Here is an 11,193-nt window from a genome sequence, read left to right on the forward strand (position 1 = left end):
AATAAATAATATAATTATATAAATTATTTAATAAAAAACATTTCAATAATAATTTGGCGGAAGGCGCGCTCCCAGTATATTTCTGGTATAGGAGCGCCCCTGAGGCAGAGCGTCACGTGACCGCCCGGCGGCTCGGGCTGTGCGGTGGGGGTCGCGCGCCGGAATCGGCCCGAAATGTGCTAATCCTTGCGACTACATAATTTTAAAAGAAAAAAGAACAAAATATCTGATCTAATGAAAAGAAAGTTTAATTTTTTAATATAGCGAAAAATATGTATATTTATTAAGCTAAATTTTCTTTTCTTTTCGGTATCATCAGTAAATGTACCTGCATTTCTTTTTCATTAAAATTTTTTTCATTTAATTGAAATCAAATTTACGTTAAAATTCAAGTTTGATCTTAATTAATAAATAATGCACTCAAATTATCTCATCCAATTTTTTAAATATTTTTACATCATATAAAGTCTGTTTTAGATGCACTTATCATTATTTCCCAGCATATAAAACCAGAAGTAGCGCAGTGTTTCCAAGTAAAAATACACAAATTTAAAATAATATCTAAATAAGCGAGACTTTATGGAATAAAGGCAGTAAGAAAGTAATGATAAAAGACAGTTCCGTATTTCTCATGTAGAATACCTAGCGGATTTAAGATATCATCTTTTGAAAGGAATTTATAGGTCAATTTACAATGTTTTAAAAATAAAGTACCATTTGTTGCTACTTTACAATAAAGATTATTTATCATTATATATAATTTTTATTTATATACATTATATATTTACATATTTTTCTTTCTCCATTATGCATATAGACATATCAATTACATATATATTCTTTAATTAAGTAACAAAGAGTGCTCGTTTTTTAATTAAATAATATAAAAAATATAACATGTGTTATAATTTCTTTTTACAATTCTTTTTTTTTTTGGAAAGAAAAATTTGTTGAGAGAAATTTGTGAGAAATTTGCACGAACAGAAGTCGGACACGAAATACCCAGAATAGTACCGTAAGAAGGAGCAAATATTTAAATATCTTAAGATCTTTTAACTTACATAATAATTTCATATTTTTAGAGAATGAAATAGTCAACTCAAGAAACTGATTTTCAAGAAATGGAATCTGAAATGCAAGAGAAAGATCGCATTAGTCAGAATCTAGAAGAACGTATTACATTACTGCAACCTCAGATCATCACTGGCGCTAGTTGTAATACTGATAAATCTGGTACTACTATGGATTTATGTGCGTTAATTTTTTATATTATGCAAATTGAATATTTTGACAAACTGAATTATAAATTAAAGATATGTGTATTATTCTTATAGCATTCCAAACAGCCTTTGCTGATTTTAAGCTGGAACGTAGAAATAGTGAAGAAAAAATAGAGGTGCGAAACGTTCGTATACAACAGCTGAAAAAGCCGAATTGCAATGTAAAATAATAGATCTTCAAAATAAGCTAACAGAAGCAGAAGAATCGATTAATTCGTTAAAAGATAAATTGAACGAGCAGGAAAAGAAATATCAAGATCAGAAAAAGGAGATTGCACAAACAAAACTAATTATTAGTGCAAAGGACGATAAAATATATGATTTAGAGAAATCAATGTCCGAATTGCGAGAGACGTTGAATAAAGCAGAATCGTGTAGAAGTTCCATCAAAAAAGAATTAGAAGCATTTCAAGCAGAAGCGCAGAAAACGCATGAAAATTTCAGAAAAGTCCGTCACGATTTGAAATTTCAGACAAGGTATTTGATAAATAAAATGTGTAGAACCCTAAGAGATATGAAGAGGTAACCACCGATTTATCGATGGACGGAATAAAAGAACAAGAATTGCAGTTACGGAAGTCCTGATATGGAAGAAGAGATGGATTGTCCCTAGTTGAAAGATGTGTATATAATGGTTTACGAGTTCAGAGATATAAACTGGCCAGTGCTCATAAAACTCAACTGGAGGCTAGAGTCTCAAAGATATCTGAAAGAGATGACCAAGACTCCATACTATTCTGGGTATTTCGTGTCCGACTTCTGTTCCTGCAAATTTCTCACACAAATTCGACAAATTAAATAATATATACATTTTAATATTTTCCAAAAGAAGTCTAAATATTTGTTCTAGAAAGTTGGAAGTATATTCGTCAAGATTTAGAAATTTTTTTGAACTATTTTGAACTATTTTAATCCTCTCTCTCTCTCTCTCTCTCTCTCTCTCTCTCTCTCTCTCTCTTATTTAATCTTTGTTAGTTTCTACTCTAATTTCGTCTTCATTTTGTTCTTTTTCTTCAACAGGCTCATTTAAAGCCTGATAACAGTGACATTTTTTATACTTTGTAAGGATAATCACAGCCTTTCGTATTTATATTTTGGTTTGGAAACCTTCTTTTTTTTTATGTTAGCCTGTAATGAAGTTCAATTCAAATTAATTAGAAAAAAAATAATAAAGATCAATTAAACGCACTTACGTTTATTATGTTTAAATCATCGTATGTCGACGAATCCCTTTCCGGGACTCTCCGACGATTGTTGACACAATCTATAGAGTCTTGTTCATGCAAGCAGTGTCGCTGCGCTTTGGCTTAGCGCCGAGACACTACCAGTGTCTCCAGATTCTTGTTTATTTATTCCGTCCATCGATAAATCGGTGGTTACCTCTTCATATCTCTTAGGGTTCTACGCATTTTATTTATCAAATACCTTGTCTGAAATTTCAAATCGTGACGGACTTTTCTGAAATTTTCATGCATTTTCTGCGCTTCTGCTTGAAATGCTTCTAATTCTTTTTTGATAGAACTACGATTCTGCTTTATTCAACGTCTCTCGCAATTCGGACATTGATTTCTCTAAATCATGTATTTTATCGTCCTTTGCACTAATAATTAGTTTTGTTTATGCAATCTCCTTTTTCTAATCTTGATATTTCTTTTCCTGTTCGTTTAATTTATCTTTTAACGAATTAATCGGTTCTTCTGCTTCTGTTAGCTTATTTTGAAGATCTATTATTTTACATTGCAATTCAGCTTTTTCAGCTGTTTGTATACGAACGTTTCGCACCTCTATTTTTTCTTCACTATTCCTATGTTCCAGCTTAAAATCAGCAAAGGCTGTTTGGAATGCTATAAGAATAATACACATATCTTTAATTTATATTTCAGTTTGTCAAAATATTCAATTTGCATAATATAAAAAATTAACGCACACGAATCCATAGTAGTACCAGATTTATCAGTATTACAACTAGCGCCAGTGATGATCTGAGGTTGCAATAATGTAATACGTTTTTCTAGATTCTGACTAATGCGATCTTTCTTTTGCATTTCAGATTCCATTTCTTGAAAATCAGTTTCTCGAGTAGACTGTTTCATTCTCTAAAAATATGAATTTATTATATAAGTTCTTAAGATATTTAAATCTATATATAATAAAAGATCTTAAGATATTTAAATCTTACTCCTTCTTACGGTAATATTCTGGGTATTTCGTGTCCGACTTCTGTTCGTGCAAATTTCTCACAAATTCGACAAATTAAATAATATATACATTTTATTATTTTCCAAAAGAAGTCTAAACACTTGTTCTAGAAACTTGAAATTATGATCGTGAATTTTTAGAAATTTTTTTGAACTATTTTGAATAGGTCAAAAAATGGATGGATTCGAAATACCTAGACTTGTACCGATGAGGCATCGCTTTGTGCCTGGTACTGTAAGGATCAAAAGATTTTATCGTGTGATTGTGTAGAAAATTCAATCAAAAAATTTTCCATAATAACCCAAAATAAAACATTTATAATATAATATACACTTACCTCTAATTCTGTGCGCAATGAAGCCCTTTGTTCCACAATTTCTTTTAGATGTACGTCGCCAGATGTAACTTGGTTCAATTTAGGGTAATTTTTTACATTTCTAGCACTAGATGTAAACCTATTCATTAAAAAATAAAAATTCAGTTACACTACGTTAATATACATCAAATAATTTCAAAAATACTAGAGCACGAGCGTGGCATGACAGACAATGCACTGGTCTGTCATGCCAGAAATTCCGAGTTTGACCCCGGTAGAAATCAAAATATTTACGCTCGTGTCTCCTTTCGGAAAAAAAGAGTAAACTTCCAAGAGTATCCTTGCTCACAGAAACACCTCACGAAAAATTCGCCGTTCGGAACCGGCGTTAAAAATATAGGTCCCATATACTTGTGACAATTGAATAATCATCTTGCGCTCCACAAGCATATGAGAGAGGTGCTAGAGGCCTAACATAAGCAGAAGAAAAAATATTAACGTCTGTTGGGTTCCTTCTATAGCAACTGGTGTTACTGCACATATTATCACTGTCTTTGCATTGCTACCCAACGAATTTTGGAGTATTCTGGTTAAATTACTGTTTCGAAAATGTACATTTTCTTGTGATTCTCTCAATTGTTTTATTACTAAGGCCAATGTTGAAAGTGATAAGTTAATAAGATATCCTTTCTTGAGACATTTTCTAGCAGCACCTGTCGGACTAGCTCTTTCTGAGCTAGCTAAATCGACCATATTTAATTGGAAGACTAGTGCCACACCATCTGAACCTGCACCAGCCTCATGACTTTCAATCGTCTGCAATAATGTCATTGTGTTGTAACTTTCAAATTTATGGAAATATATGGATTATTATGTCTAGGTATAGGCTGCATCCAGTTATCCATTACAAGTATTAAAAATCTGTAATGTACATAGCGTAAGCTAAATTTGTTTTTGCATTGCAATGAATAACAAAAGTTTGCAGCATAGTAATTTATATATGTTATATACAGATTACTTTATCTAGTAATAATAATATAATAATTTTCTTTTTTAAAATACCTCACATATAGTATTAATGAAAATGTACTTACAATTCTAAATATCATACGGCTTCTGCAACTTCGCTCATTTATGTTTGTTGCGCCTATTCTTCTGTTTTTATTACCTTTATTCGTTAATGCTAAAATATTCCCTAGATGAATTACAGATACGTTCTTACAATTTACGAATACTTGACCTTCTGTATCTTCGTGTACTTTCAAATCTGTTGAATTTTTGTCTTGGTTTTTGTTTAAGAGATTATAAATTTTTTCATTATAAATCTCTAGGTATGATACTCTGAAATATTAATATTTTTGCAGGATGGAACAAGTGATCCTTTAATTTTGTTGAGTAGTATATTTACCTTAATGAAAACTCCCTTCCTGGAATATCGGTTATGGCGGAAAATATGTGCTTGGCAGCCAGAGTTATTATGCCAGGTTCTTCCAAAGTACTCATGATACAAGTTTTACCAGAACTTATCTGTCCATAAGCGAACACTGTGCCATTAAATCCATTTACAGCAGCATCAACAATAAGCTTTACAACATCAAATATATCGTTGTTGTTGGCGTCTGTATCAAAAACATGATCTGTAAATGTAATATCATGTAAACATAATTTGTAAATTTTACATCAAGGTCAAAGGATAAAAGATAGCCGGTAAAAATTATAACTTCACATGACAATGATACAAATTAACATTGAATGATGCTTCTTTGAGTAATTATTTAGAATAGCAAACCCCATCTAAAATCTTAATGAAAAGACACTCATCCGACGCGTTTTCACTCAAAATAAAAAATCTGGCAAAAAAATGCGGCGGTCGGCCTCGTGAACAGAGATATTAAGCGTTAAAGTTTGAGATTTTAGAAATTAAGATATCCGTCATTCCGACTCGCTGCAGCGCTACGTATACGTAAGTTCTGTTCTTTTTTGAAGAATTTTGAAATAGTGCAATAAGTTAGAGTGAGACAGAAACTAATTTCATATAACATATTGACTTACTAAACTCGAATCTACCGTCAGATCGCTTTCTGAATTCAGGAACGGTAGCTACTACAGTATTATTTTCTTCAGTGACCCATTGTAAGGACAAATTCTCCTCTTTTTCTCCCTTGATAAGAGACCTGACTCGGATTGCTACTTTTATGTTGTTCGTCATTGTGAACGTATTTTTCACTTCTCAAATATTTCGAAGAAGCAAATCTCGTATTTATTGTATAATCAGAATATCGGAAAACTCACTCACGAGAATCACGAACATTCGTCGTGTCGCGACGAAAGTCGACGGAAGATAGAACGATGTTGTGTCGAGTGTGTCCTCTAAAAGGGAAACATACTAAACGAGTAAACGCTCGTTGCGCCGTTCAAATTCAAATCACAATTCATCACGCATGCGTTAACCGTCAAGGCCTAGACTGCGTTCCGTTCTGTTCACGCATGTTACTTTATTTATCCTTGTTATTCACCGAATGTTAAACAAGGATAAATGATGCATTATGCGTATCATGCGTGAAACGGAACACAGTCTTAAACACAATGCGAAGGCAACAGCGATAGCGAAAGACAGAAATGTTTGAAATCAATCATAGTTTCGTGAATCTAAAAAATGTTATTATATTATATAAAACATGCAGAAATTATGTTAGTAATAGTATTGTATCATTTTTCATGTTGCAGCTATATAATCATTATAATTAAGAGATACTAATATATATTGACAGAAATTATGTAGATTTCATTATATTTCAATTACTATAATGATTAATGCAAATAGGCTCATATACAGGGTGTCCTGAACTTTTTTGTCAATTACTTTTGTGTAGATAGAGCGGACTAAACTGAGTCGATAAGTCCTCTACCGTTTTGCAATTTTCAGCAGTAGTTAACAAGATATTAATTACTAATATTACGTCCAACGGACTCACGCTGCCTCTTTTCTTTTTCTTACGGAGACCTAGGGGTTATCAACCTCTAAGACTTCTAAGAAAAATAATAAAAATCTTTCCCACGAGAAAGTTCTCATACAGCATAGAAAGATTGCAGAAACATTGCAGAATGATTTCATTGAAACATTGCAATATTGCATGGTGGTTGCGAAACATTGCTGAATCACTAGGTGCATCCAGAAGCACGACCGCTCATTGAGCGCTCATTGAGCTCTTGTATCTGTTTGGTCTATATTTTTCGATCTAATGGAATATGCCAATCAGATGCAAGAGCTCACCGAGCGCTCAGTGAGCGGTCGTGCTTCTGGATGCATCCATTGCTGCAAGATTCCAACAATGTTAAGATGTCCGCTTTTTGTTATATTGCAACGAAACGTTCCAGCAATATTGTAATGTAATTATGTATTTGGATAAATTTTTACGAAGACTCTGAAATGAAAACTATTTTCTGTACACTGTATCTTACTAATTTTAATTTTATATAGTAATGTTATGTCCAAGCTCCGATAATGTGGGTGAATAGGTTTAGAGAAAGAAAAGGATAAGAAGGGAGAAGCATGGAAAGACGTTAGAGCAGACGCTATGTCTCGCATGCATCCGCGGGAAAGGGATGGAGCGAGTCGAACGCACCTTTTATTGCTCTGGAATATGGGTCGACGTCCTGAAGGGACGATATGACGCTTGTTTCCGATGAGCAGTGCGATCGTCGGTCCGACTTTAGAGTCAAGGAACTTAATCCTTATAACTCGGGACCGGACCATATACGATCTTTGACGCGAGGTGGGAGTAAGTAAGAGGTCTTATAATCCTAGAATAAATGTAGATTGAGGACTATCATGTTCAACATATTCTACTTTTATTGTTAATATTAAATTTTAAGTACAGTATGACTATTGGTACTTAAAATTGTAATTATACTCTACAATTTAAATCATAATATTACTTAAAACAATTGTTGTTATAATAACTAACCGCGCGCGTGTGTGTGTTTAAAATTGTATTCATCTTATCTCTCTAATTATACATGAGGCGGGAGGAAAGAAATTTAGGAAGAAGGCTACGGGGACTAAGAAAGGATGGGAGGAGTGAGGAAGGTAAACTGGGATAAGGACTTCGAGTGGTTGGCCATTTATTGCATTCCGGATGCTATCAGGATCTGCATCTATGAAATTGATAGTGAATGTATTCGGAGGAAAGGGTTCGGTGGATATTTGGAATCGGGAAAAAAGAGAGGCTAGTGATTGAGGATTTCCGTGATGGAAATAGTAACGAGGACGAGGAGGAGGAAGTTCATACAAGAGCTCCACGCTTGATGATGAGTCAGCGGGAGAAACGGGACGAGGAGACGGACTGACTGAATGGAGGAATCGGGAGTATAAGGCGGGATATCAGGAAAAATACGTTCGGTCAGAGCATCCGAAAAGGCAGGTGAAGGATTTCGAGGAGGACGGGTCGCGACGGGATAAACTATTGCAGGAGAAGGGGACTGAGGAGGAGGACTTCCGGCTGGATGATTATCTATTAAATTATCGTTATTGTAATTGTTATCTAATAAATTATTGTTATTATAATTGTTATCTAATAAATTATTGTTATCATAATTGTTATCTAATAGGTTATTGTTATTATAATTGTTATCTAATAAATTATTGTTAACATAATTGTTATCTAAATTAGCGCGAAATTCGTGGTAGGCTTCCTCCAAGAGCCGACGAGCCTCTCTTAACCGTCGGGCGCGTAGTCGTTTAGCTGCACGGGAAGGGCGTGCGCGTTGTCGATCACTCACTGCGATAATTAAATGACATGCTTTATTATCAGGCTCTGCATAACAAGAGAAAGGGAGATAAAAGAGTGAAGCTCACGTATTAAGCGGACTTCCAAATAAGGAATGTAGAGGTCATCGAAGAAACCGATGAACGTGGGGGGAGGAATAAGGATGACAGGTGAATTATGGAAGCAAACTGAGAGTGCAGAGACACTGAGAGAGGTTAATATTTCGGTAGCGAGTGATCTGGTTCATGAGGTAAATAATTAGAAGAAGAGACTTACTATTGTTCAAAAGTTTCTGGGTTTCGGAATGACTGCCGGCGATCCGATCTCTGTGCAGGTTTAGACCCAAGGGGAGGGTTGGCTCGGCGATTGGAAAATGCCTCCAGCAGGATGTGTGAAAGAGTCACTCGACACTGTTCGCGAATAAAATCGCTTGAATTGACTGATCGCGGCGATCTGGTTGTGGACCGGCAGATTTCGGCCGGCTAGGTAGGTTTCGGGTCGCGGACCGGCGATTCAACTGACTTTTGATTTTTTAAAATCGGACTGGCAGAGGTTCCCCTAGACAGGTAGTTTAAGAAACTGTCGTTCTGTTTGCGAAGGCTCTCCTTTTATATTTGCTAGTTAGTAGTGCCGTGTGCAAGTCTAGTGTGTGGCATTAGGCTAATCTAGAATTAGGATTAAGGATATCGGTTGTGAAAAGGGATACTGGGATATGTGTCTTAAATGATTTCTCGTCATCGACCATTTGCCGGATGTTCGATAGTCACAGAACCACACTTGTCATTTATTAAGGACAACCGCTGTTTCGGTTGTAATCCTTAACGACTGTGTCCCGAGTGGATTACTGGTTTTAAAAAAGGGCGAACGTTAATCGGTTCGCAGCTATCGAAACTTCCTATGGCAGATACAGTTGGTCTATCGATGTTACTTGTTAATGACCCTTATGGTGATGACGAAAATTCTAATCGAAGGAAAGAACAGTGGAGTCTGGACGTAACAGTAATATGTTTCCAAAAGCAATTTTTTATGATAATCCATAAAATATTCTAATAAATGTAGTATTAATTCTGAAGGATAAATTTATTCGTAAGGATAAAGCATGTATGTGTGTGCCCCGAACAAACTACAAATATTATTCACATTAATATAATAATACAGTCGCTTGGTAAGTTAATCATGGATTGAGTTAATCGCAGTGATTCTTTTTAATTCGAAATCACTCCGAGTCAACTGAAATCGATTAAAAAATGACGGTATGAAATTTATCAATAAAGTTCAGGCGCTGGTTTATTCTTGCGTTCACATCAAGCATAAACACATCATCGATCACATAATTATTATAATATTTCGATAAATTGTTTTCAGCAGCTTAATTGCTTATCGTCTCATCCGATAATGATGTGTTGATTGTATTTAAACTCGATTATACAATCTTTTGATTTCATATTTAAAATAAATATAAAATTTCACTAATAAAATAGCCGTCAAATAATAAATTAATAAATTTTTTATTTGAAATATAAAAATAGATTATATTAATTATTATATCATAAAAATGACTGTTAAACTAAAAGACTGTACTACATAAATATTATAAAAAATTATATTTTTATATTATTATAGTAACAATTAAAGAATTACAGTTTTGTAATGTTTTTGGAATATTACTGACATCTTGCAGGCATCTTGTTAATTTACATTTCTGTAATATCTCTGCAATGTTACATTGCAATCTGCAATATTGCAACATTGCAGCAATATTGCTTCAATATTGCTTCAATCTTCTGTGCTGTATAGGAAATTAGAACTCCATCAATTAAGGAAAAAACCGCTATATAAACCGCGGTTCCGCGGTCCTGAGCGTCTTTTCGTGTCTCTTCGTCTTTTCGATTCTTTGCCTTTTTCTTTTTTCCGAAGTCAGACGGACACTAGGCCTTTTTATTTTTTTCCGGCGTCGAAGGAACATGTACTAATTAAATAATTTTTCGGGAGTTAACACACAGGCAGACAGACAGACGGACACAGACAGAATCTTTTCTCGGAGTTGATCAGCTAAACAAAACATTTCTTTTCTAAATTAATCCGTAAAACTCAGAGTTTAGAGTCAGTGCTGAAGAACACCATCAACCGTGCACATCCTGGGCGGAGAACTTTCACCTATGAGCATCTCAGTAGTAAGTCGGTATATTTCTATTCTCCAATCCCTTTCCGTTTTTCTTTCAGTAATTCATTTCAATATTTCATTTAATTTCCTTTCAGTTATTCATTTACTGTTATTTGATCTTTTTTATTTATTTCTTTCTTTCTTACTCCCTTTTTAGTTCCCACATAAAAGAAAATAAAACAATGCAGTCTGTTCACGCTATAACTTCAATCCCCGTCGCTGTCCCTCTCGCGATAATTGTTCGCTCCTATCGACCGAATATGTCCGCGTTGATACTATCATCGTTCAAAGAAAATTCGGCCAAACCTTCTCAGATCCACTCACCAAAACTTCCCTTCCTTTTTATTCTCTCGCTATCCTCTCCGTAATTTACTCCTTTTTACACACACACACACACACACGCGCACACACACACACACACACACACACGCGCGCGCGCGCGCGCGCGCGCGCGCACGCACGCGC

The 11,193-nt window shown here is 34.7% G+C and overlaps 2 protein-coding genes across 2 annotated transcripts in view; one reads left to right on the top strand and one right to left on the bottom strand.

Annotated features, from left to right (window-relative positions):
• LOC108769701 (uncharacterized) overlaps nucleotides 1-1,893 on the top strand; it is a 14,958-nt gene extending 13,065 nt beyond the window's left edge. Inside the window, exons 3-6 of the mRNA XM_018520821.1 lie at nucleotides 1,120-1,251; nucleotides 1,335-1,441; nucleotides 1,522-1,757; nucleotides 1,851-1,893. Coding sequence (XP_018376323.1) covers nucleotides 1,120-1,251; nucleotides 1,335-1,441; nucleotides 1,522-1,757; nucleotides 1,851-1,893 — 518 coding nt within the window. The remainder of the gene's footprint in view (nucleotides 1-1,119; nucleotides 1,252-1,334; nucleotides 1,442-1,521; nucleotides 1,758-1,850) is intronic.
• A 1,022-nt stretch (nucleotides 1,894-2,915) lies between these two features.
• LOC108769702 (centromere-associated protein E-like) lies at nucleotides 2,916-6,004 on the bottom strand. The gene is made up of 6 exons (XM_018520822.1): nucleotides 5,848-6,004; nucleotides 5,204-5,432; nucleotides 4,295-4,636; nucleotides 3,817-3,934; nucleotides 3,208-3,376; nucleotides 2,916-3,124 (listed from the first exon to the last, which is right to left on the bottom strand). Exons 1-6 carry the CDS (start codon nucleotides 6,002-6,004, stop codon nucleotides 2,916-2,918), a joined length of 1,224 nt encoding a protein of 407 aa, XP_018376324.1.
• Nucleotides 6,005-11,193: the final 5,189 nt, after the last annotated feature.

This window comes from Trachymyrmex cornetzi, unplaced genomic scaffold (assembly GCF_001594075.2).
Source record: "Trachymyrmex cornetzi isolate Tcor2-1 unplaced genomic scaffold, Tcor1.1 scaffold93, whole genome shotgun sequence".
Classification (NCBI taxonomy): domain Eukaryota; kingdom Metazoa; phylum Arthropoda; class Insecta; order Hymenoptera; family Formicidae; genus Trachymyrmex; species Trachymyrmex cornetzi.

Coding starts and splice junctions, on each gene's coding strand:
- LOC108769702 (XM_018520822.1), bottom strand. CDS start 6,004: ATGACGAACAACATAAAAGTAGCAATCCGAGTCAGGTCTCTTATCAAG. Junction 5,433..5,847: donor TGACGGTAGATTCGAGTTTA/GTAAGTCAATAT, acceptor TTACATTTACAG/ATCATGTTTTTGATACAGAC. Junction 3,935..4,294: donor ATAGAAGGAACCCAACAGAC/GTTAATATTTTT, acceptor TTTAATGAATAG/GTTTACATCTAGTGCTAGAA.